The sequence below is a fragment of the Sardina pilchardus genome, chromosome 5 (assembly GCF_963854185.1).
Source record: "Sardina pilchardus chromosome 5, fSarPil1.1, whole genome shotgun sequence".
Taxonomy (NCBI): domain Eukaryota; kingdom Metazoa; phylum Chordata; class Actinopteri; order Clupeiformes; family Clupeidae; genus Sardina; species Sardina pilchardus.
Window position 1 is genome coordinate 8,510,036 of NC_084998.1, and position 27,271 is coordinate 8,537,306.

The 27,271-nt window shown below is 41.4% G+C and overlaps 2 protein-coding genes across 5 annotated transcripts in view; one reads left to right on the forward strand and one right to left on the reverse strand.

Moving 5' to 3' along the window:
• Positions 1-913: 913 nt before the first annotated feature.
• Positions 914-27,271, reverse strand: part of ube2g1a (ubiquitin-conjugating enzyme E2G 1a (UBC7 homolog, yeast)) — a 44,008-nt gene continuing 17,650 nt past the window's right edge. Inside the window, exons 1-6 of one of the 2 annotated variants that reach the window (XM_062536269.1) lie at positions 13,079-13,278; positions 8,216-8,318; positions 7,968-8,065; positions 7,543-7,721; positions 3,076-3,204; positions 914-2,387 (exon numbers count right to left, since the gene is read on the reverse strand). In XM_062536269.1, the coding sequence (XP_062392253.1) occupies positions 3,118-3,204; positions 7,543-7,721; positions 7,968-8,065; positions 8,216-8,318; positions 13,079-13,124 (513 nt within the window). In that variant the 5' untranslated portion in view covers positions 13,125-13,278 and the 3' untranslated portion in view covers positions 914-2,387; positions 3,076-3,117. Of the gene's footprint in view, positions 2,388-3,075; positions 3,205-7,542; positions 7,722-7,967; positions 8,066-8,215; positions 8,319-13,078; positions 13,279-27,271 lie in introns of those variants that run through there. The other variant, XM_062536270.1, reaches the window with a different exon arrangement.
• LOC134080048 (protein spinster homolog 3-like) lies at positions 16,124-27,242 on the forward strand. 3 transcript variants are annotated; one of them, XM_062536265.1, is made up of 13 exons: positions 16,124-16,283; positions 17,733-17,970; positions 18,345-18,410; positions 19,093-19,229; positions 19,920-20,071; positions 20,940-21,006; positions 21,606-21,748; positions 21,865-22,017; positions 22,310-22,499; positions 22,682-22,747; positions 22,846-22,944; positions 23,229-23,400; positions 26,450-27,242. In XM_062536265.1, exons 2-13 carry the CDS (start codon positions 17,754-17,756, stop codon positions 26,503-26,505), a joined length of 1,518 nt encoding a protein of 505 aa, XP_062392249.1. In that variant the 5' UTR covers positions 16,124-16,283; positions 17,733-17,753; the 3' UTR covers positions 26,506-27,242. The 3 variants fall into 3 exon arrangements, with proteins under 3 accessions (XP_062392249.1, XP_062392251.1, XP_062392250.1); XM_062536267.1 differs by lacking the exon at positions 16,124-16,283 and having other exon boundaries at positions 17,928-17,970; positions 19,106-19,229; XM_062536266.1 differs by lacking the exons at positions 16,124-16,283; positions 17,733-17,970 and adding an exon at positions 18,216-18,235.

Genomic DNA, 27,271 nt, shown 5'->3' on the forward strand with positions numbered 1-27,271 from the left:
GATTGGTTCAAGTTGGACAGCATCAGGGGGGTATTCCAAGTACGTGGTTAAATGACAAACCTGGCTAAGTTAACTCAGACTAGGTGGAGAAGCTCCTAATAGAAGAGCTGTATGACTGCATTCTCCTAATAAAACAATACTATCGAGCTTTGTTGTAGGACATTTACCACTTTCTCGTGTTAACTTACCCAGGTTTGACACTAAACTATGTAGGCTACTTAGAATACTCTCCAGTACAAGTGATACAGGCCTACTGATAATGTAGCACCTTTGTCATTGGATCCAGGGTTTGGCCTTGCCTTGAGTACAAAAGATTAGCTATGACTTTATGGTTAAACAGAACTGGAGGGTATTTACATAGAAGGCCTTCATCTTTCTCAACAGATGGTTTCTTTGTCAGAAAAATGCACTACTTTTAAATAGCGTAGCTCACAAAACGTATTTCATACATCTGACCTGATCAGTAAACAAATAGGTGACATGTTTGGCAAGTTAAATCGATCAAAACTGACTTCACACATGGCACTAAGAGCCATGACACACACACTTCCACATTCTATTTTGATGACACTTTTGCTGAGTCAAGGTCCAGGAAGCCACAGCCAAGCCCTTTAGGATTCATACATGGGTAGAGGCCTGGGCGAGTCAGGCGGTCTGCTCTGAAGAGGGTGCACAGAGTTGAGTTCAGTTTCAACTGGCTTCCAAAAATGTTTACATGGCTGGGCAGTGTTCTCCAAGAGGCTCAGCCCTCTGTGGTGACTTGTTCACAGTACCTTCACAACTTGAATCAGACACCAGTTGTGGCATGATTCTGTTGACAAAGTACTAGCTGGTCATTGCACAGCTACAGGTGTATAAAGTAACGCTTTTTTTTTAAGCTACACATGTCCAGGAGCCACAACAAACACAAACATGCTGGAAAAATTTTATTTTAGAAGAACTCACTAGAGAAGGTGACAGTTCATAACATGAAAAATATACATCAGTATTTTTGTCTTTGTACATTAGGCAACAGAAACTGCAGTAGTCCGCCAGAGCCAGAATAAAATAAATTGAGAACACAAAGGTCGGAGGATGGGGTGGGTCAGAGAAAGTGGTACGGGGTAAATTAAACACACTCATCCAGACAATCTTTTTTTTTTTTTTTTTTTTTTTCCAAATAAAAATCCCAGGAACTCCTGCAAGAAAACCCTACTATTGAAGCATGCTGCATAAATGCTACCAAATCACCACACAAAATGAAAAAGCTCTGCAAAGTACAGGTATAGGCAAGGGATTATTGCTACACCAATGCATTAACAACATTTCAATAATCATAATGCTGGTACAAAGGGTTATAAAACAAAATGAAAAAAAAGAAAAAAAAAAACACATACACACAGGCACACACACTTCACACGTACACACACTCGGGATGTATAGCAAATTTGCTGACATGTTGCACCCTTTTAACGTCTGTTCAATGCAGGTGCGTAACAGCCAGGCAATTCCTTAGGAGGCACTTTTAAAAAGAAAACCAAATGGAATCAATCGAGCTCAAACATGCATGAATTACCACTGATGTGCACCGCGGCTCCCAGAGGGCACCCCAAACGACTGTACCCGGTTTCGGCGCGGCCTTGAGGTCTTTCAAACCGAACCAACTCCACTTCCTGATGACTGACAGAAGCTTTCGGGCCATTTGCTAGTTGTTGTTTTTTTTGTGTTTGTTTTAACCTGAAGTGTTAAGTGAGAATGCGTCCAAGATAACAAGGCATGCTATACGTATCGATGGACTCCTCTTTACTAAGCACACAAAATGGCCATTTAGGTGGCTTTGCATCTTAGCATTTGTGAATGAGTGAGCTTACACAATAGTGGGAATCTACTCATAAAAAAAATAAAATAAAATAGTCTTACCCTTCTCAAAACGTTTACCATGTTGGCTTTCATCGCACCTGTGACAGAGCTAATGCACACTACTAAAAGAGATGTCTTTGTCGATAGGAGGGATGTGAATACTCTCAAGAATTTACAGGAATCAAAACCTAACTAAATATTATTTGGTGCTAAGTTTTTCACTGGATGGAGAGGTTCAGTCTTACCTTATATTATCCGTTTGTTTTACGTCTGTGCTATGTACAGGTCTTTACAATTGCTTCCTGAAAGGCTGTATCACTTCCAACGATTAGAGAGACTGAGTGATGCTTTGTTGTTTTATTTTTCTTTGCTTTTATTATATTGGCCCTTGCTTGGCCTCTGCCAGCATGTGTGATGGTCATGTGTTCTACTGCAGTCTATTTTGTTTTGTTTGCCCTGTCTGTCTCTGCAGAAGCTCAGTCAAGGCAAATCCATCAGGGTGGTAGAATGCAGGTAAAACAGTGCCATGTTGTTCCTTAGCTGGAGACCTGACAACAAGACCAGAGAAATATGTCAACACCAATCCAAAAATATACACACATTCTCCTTTGTCATCTGAACAAGGGTTCTGTTGGGGGTGACATTCTGATGGAGAACAGATTAAGTAAGGGTTAACTGCCTTTGAGGCCACCCAATATATGGAATTAATGGATGATGTGGAGGCAAAAAACTCCCTGAAACAAAATGGAGGCGTTTTCTTGGCAAAATCTATTGATTCTGTATATCAGGACACGTTGGAGGTTGATATCCTGCTAGTTGCCACTCATTTTAGCACAGGAAGGAAACATGCGGTTCAGTTTAAAAACAAACTGACTTGTTTCTTTGGTTACTGATAATAGTGGGCAATATGATACAGTTACAGTTGATTCTACTGTTGCAAAGCTTGTCTCTAGTTTAACTGTCATTTACTATAATTGCTATAATTCAAAAAGCAGTGATATGCAACATGATTATCCTTTTTTTACCAGATCTACTTTACAGGTGCCCATATATTCAGATTTAACATCTGTCTGCCAATCAGAAAATAGTATTTCTTGTCTCCGGGAAAAGCTGGATACGTCACGGGACAGAAGTGCTGTACTAGGCATTCAACAGCTTTTTAACTAGTCCAGAGTTTAGGACTATCACAAGACACGAAACTGTAAAACAGTTCAGGTAAAAGTCCAGTTTACTTACCCTGAAAAAAAATTGTGAAGCTACAAACTGCTGGATGTACCATCAGTCAAAGGCAGTCTCTTGGCTCCTCCTTACACAGCGTGCAACTTTCTTTTTAAATTCTCCATGTCTGTCTTCCCTCCATTCTTTCTGCAATGATAAGCAACATGCGGGACTGATTACAGAGTACCTCACAGCACCCCTCGGTGTTATCCATCCCATGCAAACAAAGATATTAACTGAATATGATCATGGTACTTGCACTGGATAGACTGCATTTACAATCTTTGCAGGGGTAGAACATTACTTCTTGCACGGTGAACCTGGCAAACTGATTTTACATGATTGTCAACGCGACACACGATGGTGCCAGTGGCTATCTGCAAGTGCAAGAGGCTAAAACTCCAAAACCTTCAACCCAAACCCTCTTGACATTTCATTCATCACACCAGAAATTAAAGTAACAGTTTAAGCAACATGAAAATAGTAGCATTTGTGATACAGTCAAACTGATGGATGATTACAGTGGCCGAGGTAGTGCTGAAATTAAAGATTACAATAGTCAGCAAAGTTCCCAGATGAATAGAAGAGAATTCCTGTGGATCCACCACCATGCTACAAAGAATGTGGCAGTACCAAGTAGGGATGCCACACTAAAAACTGACGTTGAGCTTCCAACATGTAAGTGGTTCAAAAATACTGCTTCGAATCATGTGACCAAGGCTAAGTGAGTCTTTGGTGCATTGCATCGGTTTCCAGTCTGTGCGTATAATTGATATATATATATATAATTATATATACACACACTACATTGCCAAAAGTTTTCGCTCACCTGTCTTGACTCACATATGAACTTCAGTCACACTCACATCCCATCCTTAATCCATAGGGTTTATTATGACGTCGGTCCACTCTTTGCAGCTATAACAGCTTCAACTCTGCTGGGAAGACTTTCCACAAGTTTTAAGAGTGTGTTTATGGGATTTTTTGACCATTCTTTCAGAAGCGCATTTGTGAGGTCACAGGACTCAGGATCCACTCTAATTCATCCCAAAGGTGTTCTATTGGGATGAGGTCAGGACTCAAGTTCATCCACACCAAACTATGGACCTTGCTTTGTGCACGGTCATGTTGGAACAGGAGGTGGCCATCCCCAAACTTCCCAAAGTTGGGAGCATGGAATTGTCCAAAATATCTTGCTTAATGCTGAAGCATTCAGAGTTCCTTTCACTGGAACTAAGGGACCAAGCCCAGCTCGGGGATGTTCCAACATGACTGTGCACCAGTGCGCAAAGCAAGGTTCATAAAGGCATGGATGACAGAGTTTGGTGTGGATGAACTTGACTGGCCTGGACAGAGTCCTGACCTCGGCCCAATAGAACACCTTTAAGATGAATTACCTCGTCCAACATCAGTGTGTGACCTCAAAAATGCGCTTCTGAAAGAATGGTCAAAAAATCCCATAAATGCACTCCTAAACCTTGTGAAAAGTTTTCCCAGAAGAGTTGAAGCTGTTATAGCTGCAAAGGGTGGACCAACGTCATCATAAACCCTATGAATTAAGGATGTGATGTGACCGAAGTTCATATGTGAGTCAAGGCAGGTGAGCGAATACTTTTGGCAATATAGTGTATACACTATTATTACAACGCTTACATTTTATTGTCCATATTTATTGCTGGTTGCTAGACTTTAACCCTGCACCGTTGCACTGTTGTACTCATTTGCACTATACCACCTTGACACACACCTCATGCTGAATCACAGGACCCTGCCCCATCACTGCAAGCACCTCATGCTTATTTTATCATTCTGTTTACATTGTAGCGTACGTTGTGTGCGGTGTCTTGTGTGATTGGGACCTTGAATTTCCCCTTGGGAATCAATAGAGTGAGTATCTATCTCTCATCTATCTATCTATCTATCTATCTATCTATCTCTCTATCTATCTATCTATCTCTCTATCTCTCTATCTCTCTATCTGACCGTGTAGAGTGTACTTAAGCCATTATCATGCTGGTGTAGCGGTTAGCGTGGCTGTTTTGCATGGTAGCCTACTAAACTGTGATTTGCTTTCCGTTTGATTTGTAAGTTACAACTACAGATAACATCTGCTATATGACGGCCAACTATCGCTGAAGAAATGTTACAATATCAGTGTATAAACCTCGGTTAATAGTTGGGAAATTACACATTGATTGGAATGAAAAGGGCCATGTAATTCTGTCTTATTCCAAATGAACCGCCATGTATACACTCAATCGGATTGTTTGCTGTAGGCAGAATATAGTGAATAAGGAGACCAGGTGATATTCAGCAAAGCTACCAAGTCTGTAGAAAGCGACTGCGACATGCATACTCCAGGGTATAGGAGCTCTGATGGAGACTTCATCTGGAACCCTAAATCTCTCACAAGTGATATTTCCATTCAAAATTCACTGATCTCTGGTCTTGGGAGGAGGCAGGGGCACCAAGGTTAGATCAGATGGCTCAAAGTTGAACCACCAATAAAAAGGTCAGCCTCCAATTCTCACCTTCTCCTCCCCAAATGCCCAGTAAGAGCCACGTGTTATCATGTTGCTTGATCAAAAGTATGGCAGCGACAACGACAACTAAAACACTGACTAGACAATCGACCTCCGTCTCAAGCCAAACACATAACCTAAATCAGCAACCCCGCACCTATAGGCCATTCCCAGTAAACAACTGGTGCACTTGTAAACACCTGACGGAAACAGAACATACCCCATGTAATGACGCAGAATTTTCAATCGGAAAATTACATTTTCAATTGACAAAAACTGTTGGTTGGGGTAAACCAGGCTACCATGTAGATTTTACAATAAAATAACAGCATCAAACTCATTTTGATAGTACGCCAAATTATGATGGTACCTCTGTTGTGGCCGCTGCAACAGACAACTGACAACAATAATGGCTGAGGGTATTAAATTGAAGGCATTTGACAATCTATTTTGACGGTAGTCTAGTTAATATGGAGGCTAAAAGATAACAGGTGCAAACTGCAAACAATTTTTCAATCATTGATATTTACTGTAAGGTAAAATGTAGAGCTTCAGGAGATTGAGTCTAAATGATTCTGCTGTCTGTTTAGTTGTGTGGTCTGTTTATTTCCGTGTTACCATGGTAATAACCATGTCATGAATGTTTGTACATATGACAGTGAGCACGTTGATGTAAAGAATAACATATTTTTAACCTTATTTTAGAGATTTGGGATATGTTCTGACATCCACACCCTCTGACATTTGCCTCTCTTCCTGTTAACATCAGCAGAACATGAGATAAGATCTACACCTTGGTGTGTGTGTGTATAAGTGTTTGTGGGTGTGCACCCCCCCCCCCCCCCCCCATGCTACGCATAGTCTATCAGGTTATCTGTATGGGTAGGCAGGCTAATCAGCAGACTGTAGCGTAGGCCTACAACTTGCATTTAATAATCATATTGTAGCATTGCATCAGGGGAAGTGAATCCGTTAAATATGCCCTTCTATTGAGTCATATTTCTCATTCAAAATAACAGAAAAAGCCGGCAGCGACAAAAAGAAAATAGAAATCATAGCTATGCCTACAACAAAAGTTCTCTATAAATATTGCGTTGCTTGCAGCCAGGACACTCCAATTGGCAACAATGGAATTAAACTAATTGTATTGCTAATGTTTGCATCGCGGTTAGTGTTACGTAGGCTACATTTACGACCATCTCTTATCTGCTGCCCACTTCAAGTCAGCATGGCGCAGCGGAGCGAAATCAAAGGCTATAGGCCTACGGTCTCTATCCTGAGCAACTGTTGTCACGACAAATATAACATTAGGCCTACAGCAATTTGGCAAATAACCTATTATTAATGCTGTGAAGACATCATTTTCTTTCATTTTTACATGTGACGTTTCGGTACCTGGTATTGTACCTTTCTTGTGTCTATGGAAGGGCAGTGTGTCCCCATTCGAAACGTCACATGTGGTGAATAAAAAGAAAAAGTTTATTGGAGCTCTAGTGTGCGGACTTTTTTGTCATTTTTATTGTTGCTTTTTGAGTCCAGCACCTACTTTTTAACATTCAGATGTGCGCACCCTGTTCTACATTATTGCATTTCATTTCACCCCGTCAACTGTCAGTTTTGTTTAAAGTTCTTACCAGGGATAGGCCTACTATTCTGATTCATTGCTTCTGGCACAACACATGCAGGCTTAAATGTAGCATATGAAGTTAGCCATAGTAACTTTCGTTTTTGAGACAGACATAACGTTACACTCAGACATGACCTCAGACGGTGCACCCCGCTCTTGATGCACATGAAAGTACCGAAATTTACCACCATTCGATTTCACGTGAACCAATACCCAGTAATACCGACGTGATTCGGTGGGTACTGGTAAAAAGTACAGGGATCGGTACCCAACTCTAATTTTTATATAACATGTTGCTTTAAATGTTTGTCATACAGAGAGTCTGTAAGGACTTACAGCAGCGTCCACATTAGCGGGGGAGTCTCCGTTGGGGTCTGCTAGCATAGAGATGACACTGATCATGATGGTCTCCACCGTATGGATGGGGAGCCAGCGCTCTTCCGGCTTCTCATAGCCGTACTTATCCTCCCCAGGCTCGTGCAAAATAGAAATACAAACATCACCGTTCTTGTCAACTGGAAATAAGATTGTGAGCACAAAATTAGAGAAGGGGAACAATAAGGGTAGGAAAAGCTGACAGTAAAATATAAACATGGATCAATCGGACAATAATAACAGATACTTGGATAATTCAGGATAAACATCAAAATCTCATAAGAAATATTTCCTTCTTTAGGTATATTTAAAGAAAAGGACTACAGCAAAACAAAAGGCCATGGTAAGTAATCAAGGGAGGAAAGGGTACTCGAACAAGCTCTTACCATTTGGGTGCCATATTTCTGTGATGAATTTCATTTTGGGAGGCCTGAGCGGGTAGTCTTTGGGAAATGTGAGGTGTGCTTTAAACACGCCCCCTTCACTGAATGCAACAAGAACACCACATGTTACTAGAATCAATGTACACTAGAATGCCAGAACTTAACAAAAATATGAACAACTTGAACGTCTAACCTCAAATGGCAAAATCAATATAGCCTATGACAATTCATTAGAAATGGGTCATACTTACTACAGTGTGTCTGGAGGTCCAATTATTAGAACTTCCCATCTGTAAAGGTCATTATCATCTATCAAACCTGCGGAGAATCCTTCCACTGGGTTCTTATTTAGTTCTATATAGAGACAAAAATACAAGAACATAATCTGTATTAGCAGCAGCTGTATTTTATAAGCGGTTTCTATATGAACTGAGAGGTTAACACAGAACTGTGTCAACATCACCGCTGATGTAAGAAGTTTTGGTCTAAAACTAGTGAGCTTTAGCCTGGGAACTGGACAAATCTGTTAGCTCGTTTAATTTGGCATACACATCTGGCCCCTCTCCCATTAAAACAGATTTCCACTCAGCTGAAAATGGCCCGGCCAATTGCAATCATTTGTCTGTTGTAGGGCAGGCTTTATACAATGACAGACAGAGGAGTTGATGCACTTTAAGTCTACCTTACACTGAGACTTTGACAAGATTTGGGAAGGATTCTTGAAAGACTGTTGTCTTTTAACTAATGTCCCTCATTCAAGCTTTACTAAAAAGACTACAATCTTTCCAGAATCTTTCCCAAATCTTGTCAAAGCCTGTCAGTGTAAGGTAGGCTTTAGTTAACACCCAATGGATGTCGCTGGTCACATTCAGTATTATGATGTGGAAGTTTATTTTCTTTCAAAGGTTAGGCTAAGGGAGCTCACCACCTACAAGACATGCAACAACCTTGCTAACCTCAGTACCACAGTTAGCACGGTTCTGTACATGTGTTTATATGGCACAAATATGACAAATAATAATAATAAAAAAAACATAGGGAAGTAGCAGTTTACAAAAGCATTGTCAAACTGCTAGGTCTACATGTTGGTAATGGTAGGGATTGAATTAAATTAAATATACTACCGGTCAAAAGTTTGGGATCGCTTAGAAATTTCCATTCCACTCCATTATAGGCAGAATATTTGCATCGTTTCTTAAATCAGGGCAGCAGTTTTCAGATTAGATTTTGTGCTAACACGATTGCAAAATGGTTCTCAACTCTCGTAGAAAGAAATGTCTGATCTTTATTGCAATGTCTACATTGCTCATTATCAGCAATCATTCATCCAATATTCCAAGGCAAATTCAGTTTACTGATCTGATCATTTCAAAAGGCTAACTGAGAAAACATTGGAGACCCCTTTTGCAATTATGTAAGCACATAATGTAATCTGAAAACTTCTGCCCTGATAAAAAGAAAAAAAACAATGCAACTGATATTAATCAAAAAAGGATATTTACTTATATATTATGTCTATATGGAGTGGAATGGACATTTCTAAGTGACCTTAAACGTCTGACCGGCAATATACATTTTTAGCAAGTTGATCGGCATGGTCCACTTTGTCTGTCCAGTGTCTCATTTTCTACTTCTCTACAGTTATTGAGGGAAACAGACACTGATCTCTCTCTCTCTCTCTCTCTCTCTGTCGTCATACATTCATAAGACAACCATTTTGTGGTTGTCAGCTGTAACACAATGTTGGACGCCTTTCAATATTTCTTTTGTCCCATAACAATGGTAAAAATTGGGCTCAGATTTAAATAAATAAAAATAACAACTGGTTGGAAAAGGGAGACAATGCTACAGGTGTGTGTGTGTGTGTGTGTGTGTGTGTGTGTGTGTGTGTGTGTGTGTGTGTGTGTGTGTGTGTGTGTGTGTGTGTGCACACGCGTGAAATAATAGTTGTCAGTGTAAGGTAGGCTTTAGTTAACACCCAATGGATGTCGCTGGTCACATTCAGTATTATGATGTGGAAGTTTATTTTCTTTCAAAGGTTAGGCTAAGGGAGCTCACCACCTACAAGACATGCAACAACCTTGCTAACCTCAGTACCACAGTTAGCACGGTTCTGTACATGTGTTTATATGGCACAAATATGACAAATAATAATAATAAAAAAAACATAGGGAAGTAGCAGTTTACAAAAGCATTGTCAAACTGCTAGGTCTACATGTTGGTAATGGTAGGGATTGAATTAAATTAAATATACTACCGGTCAAAAGTTTGGGATCGCTTAGAAATTTCCATTCCACTCCATTATAGGCAGAATATTTGCATCGTTTCTTAAATCAGGGCAGCAGTTTTCAGATTAGATTTTGTGCTAACACGATTGCAAAATGGTTCTCAACTCTCGTAGAAAGAAATGTCTGATCTTTATTGCAATGTCTACATTGCTCATTATCAGCAATCATTCATCCAATATTCCAAGGCAAATTCAGTTTACTGATCTGATCATTTCAAAAGGCTAACTGAGAAAACATTGGAGACCCCTTTTGCAATTATGTAAGCACATAATGTAATCTGAAAACTTCTGCCCTGATAAAAAGAAAAAAAACAATGCAACTGATATTAATCAAAAAAGGATATTTACTTATATATTATGTCTATATGGAGTGGAATGGACATTTCTAAGTGACCTTAAACGTCTGACCGGCAATATACATTTTTAGCAAGTTGATCGGCATGGTCCACTTTGTCTGTCCAGTGTCTCATTTTCTACTTCTCTACAGTTATTGAGGGAAACAGACACTGATCTCTCTCTCTCTCTCTCTCTCTCTGTCGTCATACATTCATAAGACAACCATTTTGTGGTTGTCAGCTGTAACACAATGTTGGACGCCTTTCAATATTTCTTTTGTCCCATAACAATGGTAAAAATTGGGCTCAGATTTAAATAAATAAAAATAACAACTGGTTGGAAAAGGGAGACAATGCTACAGGTGTGTGTGTGTGTGTGTGTGTGTGTGTGTGTGTGTGTGTGTGTGTGTGTGTGTGTGTGTGTGTGTGTGTGTGTGTGCACACGCGTGAAATAATAGTTTTGTGAGCACAGCTAAAAGCCTTTTGAACACAAAGACAATCTAAAATCCATGTGAAAACCAGTCTCTATCCACAGACCACCAATATATTTAAAATGATCATTAGAACATTCGATTTGAGACAATCATGTAAAGTGAATAGTCAAGAAAGGAAAGCCTGATTAATGACCAATGTCATTATAAATACAATCTTAATCCACTAAATTCAACAACTAATATTTGCCCTATGTTTGTGCTTCATCTCCTTTCCGGGTCCATTGGGCAAATAGTGCCAGCTCCACAGCGTTTCAAATTGGGGGGCCAAGCTGAAGGCCAGTTGTTGGAGGATCCACAGGGGGTTGGCTCTGTTTGCTCCCCTGAATCCCTGCACCCCCAAGAACTGCCTATGGCTCAGCTTTCAAGCAGTGATTTTCCTGAAGCATGACATGACTGCATCTAATCTACACTGACAGATCTGAAGAGAGATCTGAATATCAAACTATATGCCCAAACGTCGGTTTAGTGCAGACAATCATTTTCGTCAGACATATTTGAGCTGCTACATAAGCAACCACACAGTTCTATTGTGTTCTAATGAGTCGTCTATGTGTGGCCTGTGTCCAAAATATGCTATTTTTGAGCAGAGAGCTTGACGAGGTTGCTAGATCATATGGTCATATTATTCTAATCTAACTCTAGAATAAAAAAAACTGCCAACATCTCTAGATTACAACATAGAAAATGTCTGAATTTCGTAGAGCTAAAGATATCTGCATTGGCATCCACATGATAGAGGACCTACAGTACTACATTTTCCACCGAGGGGAATTTAGGTGGGGCTTTAAAACTTACAAACATCAAAAGCAAAACAAACGGACTAAAGTGAATTGCTCAGTACTCCTGGCATCTCAAGCAACATACCTGGCTAACGTTATTTGGCTGGTAAATGGCAATGTGTACAGACTGAGCCAAATTGTCACTGCAGTACGTTGATATAGCTAGCCAACAAACCATCTGAGTGTTTCTGGTGCTGTCTACAACGCAGTAACGTCACAGCAAATAAACTAAATTAAATACTCGCTATCAACAAGCAATGTTAGGCTACTATTACCTAATGTCAAAGTAATGATCTGACTTCATAAACTAGCAGGTGACAGGTCAAAACTGTTTTTAGGTCAACGGAATAGCCAGTTTTCAAGTAATGTTAGCCAACACTGCTTGACAGCTTATGGCTAACGAATGCCGACGTTAGCTAGGTTTCACAAGCTAGTTTGAAGAATTCGTTAGCTAGCAAAATATCATGACATTTGAATTGTCACACAACAGCTTGGTGAGACGATTATCATCATTTCTCACATGAAGGAAAGAAAACGGTGACCACTTGATTTCAGCTAGCTACTGCCACCGTCAGGAATAGCTCCATAACGTTACATGTATTTTAACATTTTTATGTAACGTTCATTAAAATGACTTCATCTAACGTTAGTGTTCTGGCTTGGTGTTCGCAACTAACGTTAACGTTACACTTCAGCGACACCCCTACCTAATGTTACATAGAGCAGCTGTCGGCTAAGTTAGCAAAGACAAACTTCGGAGGTAGAACATAAAACACCAAACAAAGTAGCGTTATAGATTGACGATTCAATGAACTCAACGTAGCGAGTCATTTGTTGTTAGATGTAATTAGATATGCAGCTTACACGCGTGCATCAATCGGAATTAACGTTTCTACCTATGTTAACGTCAATGATGTATAAATTGTTGATTTTCCCTGCATTGCATTGTTTACAAGCAAAACAAAGAGGCATGTAGAAAGTGGGCCAACGATTTGGATTAGCTAGCCAGGACAGTCTGCTATGAGTCTCCCGATCCAACTGGCTAACAACTTATAATGCTAACCCTTTGCTAAGAGACACACAAATATATACAAACAAAGTTAGCTGGCTAACTTATTATCGTTAGCAAGCTAACAGTCGTTTGAGGCTAGCCTTTTACTAGCTAGCTAACCAACATTAGCTAGAATTGCTATCTGGTCAACAGCCATAGAAGAATTACCTGCCAGCTGTCTCCTGAGTAACAGCGCCGATTGGGTTTCCGTCATTGTTTTACACACTACAAATAAGAAAATAAGGTTTGCTTTAAGAAAAAAATAGTAATCTTTAATTTAAACGCCAATGCCTGTCTGTCTTTTCTAGTCCGTTTTGCTCAACATTCTGTTCGACTATGAGCATGCGCTTAAAATCCAACGACACCACGAGAACGGGCTGCTCGAGAGCACCTAGTAGCGTTTCAAAGGTGCAATTGCTGAACCTTTGGTCTGTCAAACAGGTGGATTCAATTTAACTTCCTAGTCAAATAAAATCACAATTTCTAAGATGACGATCAGGGAATCAGTACAGCTTCCTATCGGTGATACTGGTAGGCCTATTTTAAAAGTTCTTACATTAGAGACGCATGCCTGATGACAGGTTGGCCTACAGTAGCCTAGGCTAACTAGGCTAAATGATGGTGACTTGTGACATGTTCATCAATCATGAATGATATTCATGCTGTTTAAATTATTTTTGGGGTTTTCATATAGTGGTGTTCTGGGCCTACAATTAAATTGGAGAGTGAGCTAGCAGGAGGGATTGTCTGATAGCCTACATCCAGATGTCTAAAATCCAGATAAATCTAGCAAAGTCTGTGGTGTGGAATTAGGAGCAGTCAGCCCTGTTCAGTTCAATACAAGTTTTACCTGCCTATGCAGATCCCATTTAACTGACATGCAACTGGGGAAAACCTCATTTATATCCAGCAGCAACAAATAACATGTTCAGTGCAAAGTATCCCAGCTCATGATTGTCCACCCATTTCTCAGGTTGTGCATGTTGCATAAGCTCCACCAGCAACAATATACCATGAGAATGTGCATCAGTCATGTGGAATGTAACTGACAAGCATCTTAAGGTATTTACATTTTGTATTCATATTTCAGCAATATCATATCAACACATATCAACACACAGCTTGTAGTATTTTGTCGAAGGTTATCCTATCACACTGAATGTACTGTATCCACACCGGATCCTTGTTGCGGCAGTAAAACAAGATAATCTCAGTCAAGCTGAATGTTATTCAGTTTATTATTCAGATATTCAGATGCCACACAGCAATCTTCAGCAGAGTGTGTGCTTCAGAGTAATAGAGTGTTGAGGTCTGGGAGCTCCAGTGACATGCAGGGTGAGGTGGCAGACCTCCCACTGAAGATTTGGGTCACATGTTTCACAAGCTTAAATCTCAGAGTAGTTTGTTAAACCAAAATGCTACTCTGTGCCAGGGCGCCATGTTGATGTTTTCACAATTTTATTTAGAAAAGAAATAAAGAGGAATATGGAATAGCTATCCAAAAATATTTGCGGAATATGTCACAATGCAATAGTTTTTATTACAGTTGGCACTGACGATGCAGTGTCAATAGCCAGTGATTCATTTTCTGCAGTTTATGAGGGGAAATTAAGTGGATATCGAAAAGTAAGGGGTAAATTCAGTAGGCTTTTCTCCTTAATTGACCTTAATCTATGCACATTTGTACTTAAAAACTACTTAATCATGGAAGGGTTTTCAGAGTTACAGTACAAAAGTACAGAGTTTATCATCCTAAATATAGGTTTTTATTGTGCAATTTAAAAACAAAGTCGTTGATTAGTCGTTCAATACACTTTTTGCTGAACTTCTCACATTCTGAGGTGTTCATCAAGTGTGTGTGATCAAGAAATTATTTTTTTGTTCATGAAAACCTTTGACTTTGTAAATGCAAGACGATGGGGCTTCATCAATCAAATTTTTTTTTTTCAGGAGCATGGAAAGGGGTGTAATTTAATTGGCTGTTGACAACCATCAGCAAACAAACATCAACAACATTTTTGCCAGAAATGTCTAAATTTATCATGAAGCTAATCAGAAAATAGCTTGATAGCTTGATGCAGAAAGCATGATGCAAAGCACATTATGTAGGGGTTTAACTTTTTCAGATCCACCTAAACTTGCTGTAGAAACGTTCTCAGATAGGCTAGTTATTTTCCATTGACAAAGTAATTCATATTGTTAGAAATGTTCCAATGTAAAGTTATAATGTACTTCAAGAACACAGTAAGTCTTCTTCTGCCAATGCTGTCCAGTAGATGGGGTTGGAGTATCTCAGCTGTAAAGATGGTTAGATCTTCTTGATGTTATTGAATTATTGGCCTGCTTTGTTGTATACTTGCATCTTTCCTATTAAAAAAAGCCTCCACATCCTCCACATCTTCATACCTCTTTTGCAATATCTGCTCAGCATTGTTTTGGGGGTGTAGTTTTAAAATGATTTCCTAAAACCTTTGTAATTCTGTATAGCCTATCAGAATCAGATTTACAGCAGTAATGAGAAATCAAGTTAATGCCATCATTTCAACTGATTAGTGGTGGTGGTGGTGTCCCTGTACCCCACTGTAGTGCTGTAACAATGAAGCTGAGAAGCTTTTGATGCTCACAATATCACTTCATCAACACAGAAACTAGCACTCTCAATCACATTCACGCTTTCATCTTCCGAGGTCCACACCAGCATTTGGCTTTAGCGCAAATTCAAACTCTTGACCATGTGTCACCATGGAGCACAAACAGAAACCCTGTCTCCATTTTTCTTTCACCAAGAAAGAACTACACCTTTCAAATGAGGGCCTCAATATTCAGTAAAGTCAATATCTAAATATATATAATAAAAAAACATGTACTTTAGTTCAACCCATGTATTTTCTGAGATGTTCTCTTGCATTTCCCATGAGTTGAAGAGGAACCGACTTGTTGTAGACAGGCTACCAGACTTCTTGTTCAGTTACATTACACACTCAAATGAAGTAAGACCTAACTTCTCTCGAGAGTCTAGGACACTAGTTGCACAGTCCCACTGCGCTACCTCAGTGCTCTGCAGTGTTAAAACAGGAGAAAGGGCTGCTGGCTTGTGGTCAACAATACGTCACAGTGTGGAACTGTGTTCAAGCGTGTGACTTGCTAGGGGAGGGGGGCAGGGTTTTAACTTGATAACAGCAGTTATAAGTCACCGAAATTCTAGGTTTTGCTCTTCCTTTTCCAAATCAGTGACACAACCCTTGCTACTAAACTCTAAAGAAACTACAGAAGCTACTGAGAAAATAAAAACACAGACGAAAAAAGGAATGAAAAAACTCACAAAAGAATAGCATGGAATGAACAGATCAAGATTTCCTGGCATCATTCATCCGTACGTATAGATCTCTTGTTTCATTGTAGTGTGAGATGTCTGAGCATGCCTGATTTTCTGTACTCTGAAATGTTTTATTCTTTTGGGCTGCAAACGTCTGGAATGTCTGTAGCTCTTTCCCCTCCTCAAAATGCACAGTAGTCAAACGGATATGGATATTTCAGGGACAGAGCTAGCTCTTTAGCAGGTCTGAATTGAAGCAATTGTTCAACATTGTTCGTTGTTGTGGAGAGCCATGGTGTCCATAATGAGTTCAATTGTTATAAAGACACAGTTCTGTAAAGGCAGCCTCTCAGCACACAGACAGACCAGAAGCATTTTATATAAAATAACTTGATTAGATATATATATATTGTACTTATCAATGACACAAATGATTGGAAACATGTTGTCCGATGCAGATTTTGTATGGTTAGCGAATTGAGCGTTAACCAGAACATTAGTTCTTGTTCTTATCATGTAATTACATAATGCAATTTATATCTCTTTTCAAAACAGTTGAGTCTTTGATGTTCTTTGGGGGAGACTATTCTCATGAATAGGTTTCACGTGAGATTGTCATTGTCCTCTTTGTCCAGTCCGTCACACAATAAGATTAAAAAATCATCGGCTATTTGGATTGCACAGCCCCATTCGAGTTTATGTGAAGTGCCTTTGCAAATGAGATTAACTCATTTGAAGCTGTAAAAATAGCTCAGAGTCTTTAAATGAGATGTTGACATGATATGAATACAATAACCATAACCATAACCTTGTAAAGGTAAAGGTATATGAACCATATACTGTATGTCTCTTCAGACGTTATCTGCTTAGTCACTGGCATATTCTACATAGAGAAGACTGGGTTGAGATGTCACAGTTGGTCACAAGTTGTCCCAGAAGAGTTGAGTTGGTGAAAGTCTTTAGCCAAAAGGCCAATTGTCCCCTGTTAGTGGGGCAATTGTATACATTATACCAGAGCTGAGAGGACAAAAACACACACACACTCTCTCTCTCTCTCTCTCTCTCTCTCTCTCTCTCTCTCTCTCTCTCTCTCTCTCTCTCTCTCTCTCTCTCTCTCTCGCTGCACGCGCACACACACACACACACACACAAACACACACACACACACACACACACACACACACACACACACACACACACACACACACACACACACACTCACACACACACTATCGCACAGAAAGCACACCCTATGAACATTGTTTTCTTTCAATGACCATTTTGTGCCACATAGTAGATAGACGTTAACTAAAGAAACAGTTGAAAAGCCATCCATTATATTTTCAGGTTACTCAAAACAATTTGACAACAACACTGTGGGACACTTCTATGGCAGTTAATGAGAGGTTCACTGACCGCATTGCTTCACACTTTGCGTGAGGTTCCACCTATACTATAATAGATCTGAGCGATGCATTCTGACTTCCTCTTCCTGTGTGCTGCCAGCGCTGCACAAAGTGGCCTGCCATGGAGACTGGCCCCCCTGCAGGGACCAGTTCCCGTGACGAGAAAACCCACCTCCGCTCCAACTCAAAAGGGACCCCCCACTATGGAACCATTGCCAATGGCCAAGTGGACCACTCACTGGAGACCACAGGGATCTCACCGAGACGTGCCTACATAGCAGTGGCTGTCCTGTGCTATGTCAATCTGCTGAACTATATGGACCGATACACCATCGCAGGTAATGAAGGGACACTCAACACTTTATTTATTCGATTTTGACATCTTTTTTTTTTTTTTAAAGGTTATTTTTTGGGCTTTTTATGCCTTTAATTGGACAGGACAGTAGAGAGAATGACAGGAAGCGAGTGGGAGAGAGAGCTGGGGTGGGATCCGGAAAGGACCACGGGGCGGGAATCGAACCCGGGTCGCCGGCGTGCGGTGCAGGTGCCCCAGCCAGTTGCGTCACGGCTGGGGCCCGATTTTGACATCTTTACAAATTAGGGGTACTGTATATCTCTCCCATGAAATATGGATGTATTTGATGGTGGAAGTCAACAAGTGTCATGTGCTTAGTCCACTTGTCATGTATTTGTTTTCTTGTTGTCTTTCAAGGTGTACTCCTGAATATTCAGAGATACTTTAGCATCAACGACAGCACATCTGGCCTGCTGCAAACAGGTAATGAACCATTTTGTCTTAACAAATCATGATACGCTGTGTAGGTTGCTTCAACAATTACTCAGAACAGGAACTTCAAGTCATGCAACCCACCACATCTCAAGATGCCGATCATCTGTCACCATAACATTCCTCCAGCCATTAACCCAAATCACGCTTCTCTGTGGCGTTTGTTTTTCACTGGTTTTGTTTATAGCAGACACCTAGTACAGGAGATGAAGTTAGCATGTGAATCATGCTGCTCTAACAAGGAAATAGCAGCTCTCCATCACTTAACCTGAAATAGCCTCAGCACACTGCCATCCAGTGGCTAAGATGAGGAGAACTAAAAAATGAAGTTGTAAGAGCAGTGTTTTCCTTGGCGTAGAGGAAAGACCCTATCATGTTCACGTTTTATCAGATGTGGGCTCTACAGATTAATGACAGGAGTAGTACAGCTCACACATTTGACTTTATTTAGTGTGTGAACAGGAATGTGTGCTGGACATAACCCAGAATGAGCCAGCCTAGTACATCAAGTGACCATTAATGATCAGAGATCATGTACTGTAATGCTGTCATGAATAATGAATAATATAGATTGCATACACATACTGCGCATCAAGAAAACGTCTTAGCTCACATATGGCTCCATTGGGAATGTGCTTTAAAGTTCTCTTATGAAATATTAATGTGTTTACAGTTTTTATCTGCAGTTTTATGCTACTGGCTCCAGTCTTTGGCTACCTCGGGGATCGCTACAACAGGAAGTTCATCATGGTTGCTGGTCTTGCTGTGTGGATTGTGACCACACTTGGCAGCTCTTTCATCACCGAGTCGGTACTAGAGAATCTTGAGTGGCGTCAGGGTGAAAAAGCCAAATGCATAATGCTATTATCTCATTTTATTTATCTACCCGCCACAAATTTTTATCTTGCATGAAGACACATTACACATGATGCACATGATGTGCAGTGACACTGACATGAATTAGTTTAGATAGAGTTTGGCAAGTCTGCTTTTATTGACCGATAGCACACATAAAGCCACAATTACTCAAATATGAGTTATTTGCAAACTTCTATTTAAAAACGGTTGAACAATTTCAAACAAGTAACACACATTCCCATGACATTGTGTAATCGCTAGCAAATGGAAAAGCTGAGTGTGGGAACCACTGACTTTACCGACACTCTATAGACATTTGTTCTCTTGCACCCCACCACTTATATGTTCCACCAGATCTCCCAACATTGCATTCACAGCACGTCACGTGGCAGATAAAAATCCCAAAAATACCTGCATGTTGCCTCAGTCTGGGAACAGGGCCCTGAATGTGAAATGCACTGTGCCTAATTGCGTGTGTGTGTGTGTGTGTGTGTGTGTGTGTGTGTGTGTGTGTGTGTGTGTGTGTGTGTGTGTGTGTGTGTGTGTGTGTGTGTGTGTGTGTGTGTGTGTGTGTGTGTGTGTGTGTGTGTGTGTGTGTGTGTGTGTGTGTGTGTGTGTGTGTGTGTTTATTTATCCGGGCAGCATTTCTGGGTGCTGGTGCTGATGAGGGCGTTTGTGGGGACCGGAGAGGCCAGTTACTCCACCGTCGCCCCCACCATCATCGGGGACCTGTTCAGCGACTCCAAGAGGACCCTGATGATCTCATTCTTCTACATCTTCATTCCTGTGGGAAGGTCTGGGGGCTTTGCTGCCACTCAAAGCTTTAAAGAGACCCTATGCAACTTTTTCATAGTCATAAAATCGTGTAGAAATCGTTGTTTTGCTTGACTGACCAGTTTTATCGAAAACAGTCATATTTCCTCCCGCCCCCAGTGTCCCTATCCGCTATTGCAACCTTGCAGTTTATTCAGGAGACGATCGCTCCCTGTTTACATCTGGAAGGCTGAGATGCGTAAGGAAGAAGAACCACGCTTGCAATTTATATATTTATATATAGCCTATATATGTATAAATATACACGCTAAAGCTGTCGGGGAAGCTCTGCAGAGAAATATGCAAGCATAAAACGAGCGAAAATGAAAAACGAAACCGAAACTTAAGATGAAATCGCCAATCCTGCATAGTTTCTCTTTAATGAAATAGTAATGATAAAGTCTATAAATGTATCATAGTTAAATATTGGGAGTTAATTGTAGACCCTTTCAACAAGGTTACATATAAACAAACAAGCTTGTTCCTAAGGCATATTCGGTGGTACAGAAAACAACATTGAGCTAATGTGGGGACAAAGAAGAAGCAAGATTTTAAGTGGACATTTTGTTGAGCATTACCCCAAAGTTCGATTCATTTTCATTTCAAAGTATCTGCGTTGGTTTTGAGTGTTTCAAAAGGTCAATATATCATATTGAAAAGGTCTTTAAGGCTTTGGTTGGCATTACCTCATTTTGTTTGCAGTGTATTCTCTGTAGAGGTGATGAAGTAGTCTGTGAATGATGCTACCTACCTACAGTGTAGCAGCAAATGCTAACTATGAAGGGTGAAGATAGGATCCTATATTTAAGTGTATCAACTTTCTCCTTAATTCTTTGTTTTGGTTGTTAGTGGTCTTGGGTACATTGTTGGATCCACAATTGCCAGCGCCACAGGAGATTGGCGTTGGGCACTTCGGGTAAGACGGCATTATAATTAAATGTCTACTGTGGACGCATGACGCAAATGTTTACGCTAGGCAGTTTCTGACTTGTTTAGATGTTCTTCCCTCTCTGAAATGCTTTTAGCTCACCCTCATCATGTCTGTTTAGACTGAGTGGAAAGTGTAAGGTTCCTCTTCCGATCACAGATTCACATGCAACATTTCCTGTATACACGCAAACAGCCTCCGTCTCCATTTCAAGCTAGCAGAGGTGGAAAAATCCAGCTTCAGAAAGTGAAAGTCCTACCATACATCTGTGCCACTTAAACCAGCTGATTCTACAGTATTTAGTACAACTCCTCAATCAGGTAGGGCAGCTCATTGATGAGACCACCTGTCAAGTGCACAGGTAGAGTCAACACATGATTGGACTTTTACTTTCTGAAGCCGGAGTTTTCCACCTCTGCAAGCTAGTCTCTCGGATGTCCCTTACCAATGATGCATAGCATACAGCAGCATGCCAGTGAGAATAGTCTCACCAGGTTATTCTGACTTTCATGTACAGTGTGTTGTCAGAGGGCTCTTTCTCTTTTGAGCCTCTCTTAACCCTCTCGTCTCTGGGCCTCTGTTTGCAGCTTAATCCCATCCTTGGGGCGCTTGGATTGGTGCTGTTGCTCATTCTGACCCCTAACCCACCCAGGGGAGCCTCCGACTTGCAGGGGGGGGTGCAAATCGAGCGGACGTCCTATCTGGAGGACATCAAGTACCTCTTGAGGAAGTGAGTGTGGTCGCTGTGATAAAAAAAAGTGTTACACTTTTCGTAATAGTGAAAATGGTAAGTAGAAGGACTGACTGATTTCCTTCTGCTTTTTATTCTCTCCCGTGGATGCTCAGTCGGAGCTTTGTGTGGTCCTCGCTGGGCGTGACCGCCATGGCGTTTGTCACGGGGGCGCTGGCCTTCTGGACGCCCACGTTTCTGTCCCGAGCCCAGGTGACCATGGGCATCAGACCGCCCTGCGAAAAGGAACCTTGTGACACCTCTGACAGGTGCCACTCAAGCCGATGCGATATATGTTACATGTTACTGTAGATGTCACAGGCTATACAGTATGTGCTACCATGTATTACGTCGTATTATATGTAGTGTTATGCCCATATTCTTGGCTGTTGAATATGGAATAATGTATAGAAATGATTATCCCCTGAAGACATTAAAGACTCTATCTATCTATCTATCTATGTATCTATCTATCTATCTATCTATGCCTCTAAAAGGGTTTTCAGGTTATTGTGTTGCATCGCTTTGTTGTAATGCATTCCCCCCATATTTTTCCTAAAGCTATATATTTGGGGCGATCACTGTGGTGACAGGAATTGTGGGTGTGTCCCTGGGCACCTGGATATCTGGTCGGCTCCGAGACAGAGTGCCCAATGCTGACCCGCTGATCTGCGCGGTGGGCATGCTGGCTTCTGCTCCGTGTTTCTTTATCGCCATCATACTGGCATCGACAAGCATCCCTGCAACATATGTAAGCACCAACCCCCGATCTTTTCTCTTCTACAGAAATCGCTGACTGATCTTGATTACACACAAGTCATTCTGATGTTTCCGTTGTACGATTGTCATGTGGTCTGGTCTCGCCACCTTGTCGCTGCTCTAACCCCATAATTTGCCGTCGGGGATAAATAAAGTAATCTATATCTGTTTTAGGTATTCATTGGGATTGGAGAAACTCTTCTCTCACTGAACTGGGCCATTCTTGCTGACATCCTGCTGGTAACTCTTTTTACTGGCTATCAAACTAAATCTAGCAAAACAGCGTTCAAGTGAAACCTTCACCTGCATGACTTCACTTTAACTGCGTTGTGTTTCAGTATGTTGTCGTGCCAACACGGAGGGCTACTGCAGAGGCCTTGCAGATCATGGTGTGCCATCTTTTTGGTGATGCTGGAAGCCCTTATCTGCTGGGTGCGGTAAGTCCACTTGTCTTGTCTGGCTGTTATTAATGAAAAACGAAAGACCCTTTGGAAATAGTCTACAGTGTGGAACATGGGTAGCGTGACAGACAGTTGCTTCATGAGCACTTTTTTTTAAAGTGTGACTTTATACAAATAACACTACACTATATATACACAAACTAAAACTTATGTGGGTTATGTGCGGTAAAAAAAATAGTCTTTCAAAGACAGCCCAAGTAGCCTACTCCAAACTCTTTCAGTGACGAATTGGTAACGCAGCCCTGTCTCGCCCCGTGCAGATCTCGGACGCTCTGAGTAAATACGACCCGGACTCTCTGACCTGGAGGTTCCGCAGTCTGGAGTACAGTTTCCTGATCTGCCCGTTCGTGGGCGTGCTGGGCGGGCTCTTCTTCCTCATGACGGCCCTCTACATCAACGAGGACAGGAAGGCAGCGCAGCTACTGACCACAGGTGACCACTTCGCTGTTTACGTTTCGGTTTAGTCCGCTCAGCATCTCTGAGCCACCGTTCGGTCTCCGGAGAGGATTTTCGGCTCGTTTGGATATGCGATCGCTTTCGTCCAGTCAGCAGAAGTGGTCGCTGTGGTGTGATCTCGCTTGTGATCTCATGCTGCTGGTCCTTGTGTCTCTGCGTTCTGCTTCTCTGTCTCTAGTTTTGTATTTCAACCACAAGAGCAAAGTGACTTGCAATGGTCACTGACAACATGGGTTTGATTTATTGATGTGGTATGCAGTAGATCTTGCCTGTATTGCAGGTTTTGCTTTCACACCTTTTGCAGAATTTGGCACATTATGACAAATAAGACATTCATAGCACTTGGGGGGTTAGCAACTCATGTCAATACCAAAATTAAACACTGCAAAACATAACAATCCTTTAAAATGTCATTCTTGCAACAAAACCATACACACATGCACCATTTGAATGACTCTTTCAGGTCAGGACAGCAACACACTGATGTGCTTTATATGAAACACTGCATTTCAATGGTCTCTATTCTATTGTCATTTTCTCAGACTCAGTCTTCTGTGAAACTCAAAAGTAGAATTTCTGCAGTAATCAGCTGACATGTTTTGCAATATGTTGCGATATATATAAACATTCTTACAGAAATAAAGCAAACTAGAATCACAGTTACCAATGCAATACTGTAAGTGAATGTACAACCCAAAAATGCGACAGTAAAAAAAAAACAATTACTGGAGAAATTGCTATTTATTGAATGTATATATGTATATATGTGTGTGTCTGGCAAGGGGTGGGGGGAGGGCGTATGGATCCTGCCTTCTGTTCAGATCTGGTCACAAGACCCCGTCAAATTCGCAGGCGATTCCTACTCATGCTTGGCAACGGGGGAAAATACTGCCTTGTGTACTGAATCCACCCCTCACCTCAGTAAAGAGGCATGCAGGCATGTGGTTGGTGGTCATATACTGTATCTTTCACTGGCATACTGAAAATAACTCTTTGATTGGTTTTAGAAATGGGGAGTAACGGAACAAGTACAAAACTGTGCACAGGTACTCAATGTAAAAGCACATTTGAACAGGTACAGAATGGCTTACCTGAAGTCTATTTTTAGTGAAAAGAAATGTTTTCCCAATGATTACAAGAGATTTCGTTTTTGAACCGTGTATAATGTAAGAAATCGTGTGTCGTGATTCGCAATAAGTGTGTTGCAGACAACGTGCAAAGCCGAAAATATGTTTAAGTTATGGCTACACTGTGTTTAAAGTATGCTACACGAAGTTTAGGTATTGAGGCTTTGGTCTGGGCCTTCATTTTTAGTGTGTCAACAATGGGCAAAAGCGGTATGAGTCACTTTGTATAACCGTATAACAGTAATTGTTACAACAGAAATGTTGTATGTAGACATACTGTAGGTTCCCTGTGCTTGTTTTGGATATTACTCTGTGTGTAGTCTGTTGTGTGTTGTTGTCAGTTTTGTTGTGGTGTTGTGGAAAGCTGGAGAAGCTCCAGCTGGCTCACTCAGATATCTCACATCCATGTGACTGCTTAAAAGTGATGAACATGGTGTTGTCATGGATACCATTTGGTATTGTCAGTGTTGCCCGGCCTGTCTGGAATTTACATCTAGGCAGCAGTGCTACCTCCTTTTCCTATGGGCCCATTGTATTGGAGAGCATCCGAAGGAAACACACCCCACATTGTGTGTGTGTGTGTGTGTGTGTGTGTGTGTGTGTGTGTGTGTGTGTGTGTGTGTGTGTGTGTGTGTGTGTGTGTGTGTGTGTGTGTGTGTGTGTGTGTGTGTGTGTGTTGTGTGTTTGTGTGTTTGTGTGTGTGTGTGTGTGTGTGTGTGTGTGTGTGTGTGTGTGTGTTTGTGGATGTGTATGTGTGCGTTTTTGTGTGCGTGTGAGTATGTATCTGTGTGTGTGTGTGTGTGTGTGTGTGTGTGTGTGTGTGTGTGTGTGTGTGTGCATATGTGCGTGTGTGTGTGCATATGTGTGTGACAGTGGCAAACAGAGAGCCCTGTGTGTGTGTGTGTGTGTGTGTGTGTGAGGTGCATACTCTCCATCTCATGCATCAGGACGTCGTGAGTCAGGACAGCCGGGACGCTTCCTCCACGTGTCCGCTCCGGGGACAATGAGGCTCTTTGTGGGGCTCCATCTTCCTCCGCGGCCGTGCCAACTTCCTGTCAGATACCGCGGGGCCAGCTCACGCTGGAGGGGACGAAGCTGCCCGTTCCGCCGTCCGTTTCGGACGGTGCCTGCCCGCACGCACTCTCAACGTCCCCTAATTAGGTTACAGGGAATCAGGGTGGGAGAGTCAGGAGCTGATGAGCGGAGATAGACAAATACCAGCGTCTCTGAGCACACGGCCGCCGCCACCACCGAACCCGTGTCAACATCTTTCATCTGCCGTCAGAGCCAGGCGGTAACACAAGCCACGAGTTCACTGTAACCAACAAATTTGCAGAGCCGCTGATGCATATCTGGGCGAACCGACAGATGCAGCATTAGAAGAGCCGACCTCTTCTAAGCACACCCAGCAGAATGCACCAAGGCTGGTGGAGAACAAGCTACTGCAAAAAAAGAGGCACAAATAACCACAAGTTCCTTCCTTCTGATAGAATCGTCTCCTTTTTCTCACACTCTACATGAAGGAGAGCTGAGTGATATCAAAGTTGGTCATCTCTTGACGCAAACTCCAACGGGTGTCCCAACACACTGTTCTCATCTCAATGCTTAACTGACACTGTAGTGGGGAAGGGGGTAGTAAGCGCTAATAAGTGCTAATATGGGATGGTCTCATATCCATCCCCTCTATTCTTTTGTGTTTATGTTGTCTGCACTGTCCACTTTTGCTTGCGCTGTGTTGGGGGGGAGGGGAACTAGAAGGGAGGGGGTGTATGGTAGGTGTCACATTATATGTTATATGTTATGCAGTATGTTGTATGTTATTTGTGATGTGTAATATGGGCTAGTCACAGTTTTCTGTGCTCTATTCTGACTGCTGTTTTTTCTGTCATCTCTTCCAGGTGAACCTCCAGTTCAAGTTGTCCCACTAGCAGTGGAAGGCCAACCTGTAGCATGAGGGAGAGTGTGAGGGGTCACTGCTGAAGCTACCCAACAGTCTGTGACCCACCCTGGACAGACACTTCCCCAGGGTGTGTGTATGTGTGTGTGTGTGTGTGTGTATGTGTGTGTGTATGTGTGTGTGTGTGTGCGTGTACAGATTTTTCTGTCACTTTTAAAGCTCTAAAGGTACTAACAGTCTAAGATGAGCCCCATGTCCTGCTATAAACTCAAGGGCTGCTACGTAAGGGTTGTGTCAAGTCAAGACATTGCTGTACATCTTTTTTTTCTAAACTGAACTAAACTTCAATAAGGTCGACTGTCACAATAGGAATTTTATTTTATACTGTACATAGCCCTGAACCTAGTGTCAAGTCATGACTTTTTAAAAAAATATATATATAAATAATAATTAGAGTCTATTTAATTAGGCCCACCATATGTCTCTAGCCGAGCTGCACCCTACACAACGTCTTACCTGTTAAAAACATGCCCGATTCAGCTTACTGTAGCTTTTTCACACGCTCGGCACAGCTGGTCTTCGTTAATGAGAACGGCAGGGGGAGTAAACTTACCTGAGGACCCTGGGCAGTGTAGTGCAGTCGGTCTCCAGCAACCATCTTGGACTCCAGCCATGAAAAAAATGTACAGCTATTTTCTACGCCTATACCTTTTTTGTTCTGCTTTCATTCTGTTTTTTTTTTTTTAATTATTATTTTTACTTTTTACTCTTTTAATTAAAACTCAATGCTTCTACAGTTGACTCTACAGCTGAGTTTTTGTAC

Coding starts and splice junctions, on each gene's coding strand:
- LOC134080048 (XM_062536265.1), top strand. CDS start 17,754: ATGGAGACTGGCCCCCCTGCAGGGACCAGTTCCCGTGACGAGAAAACC. Junction 22,748..22,845: donor TTCTTGCTGACATCCTGCTG/GTAACTCTTTTT, acceptor GTTGTGTTTCAG/TATGTTGTCGTGCCAACACG. Junction 22,945..23,228: donor GCCCTTATCTGCTGGGTGCG/GTAAGTCCACTT, acceptor CGCCCCGTGCAG/ATCTCGGACGCTCTGAGTAA.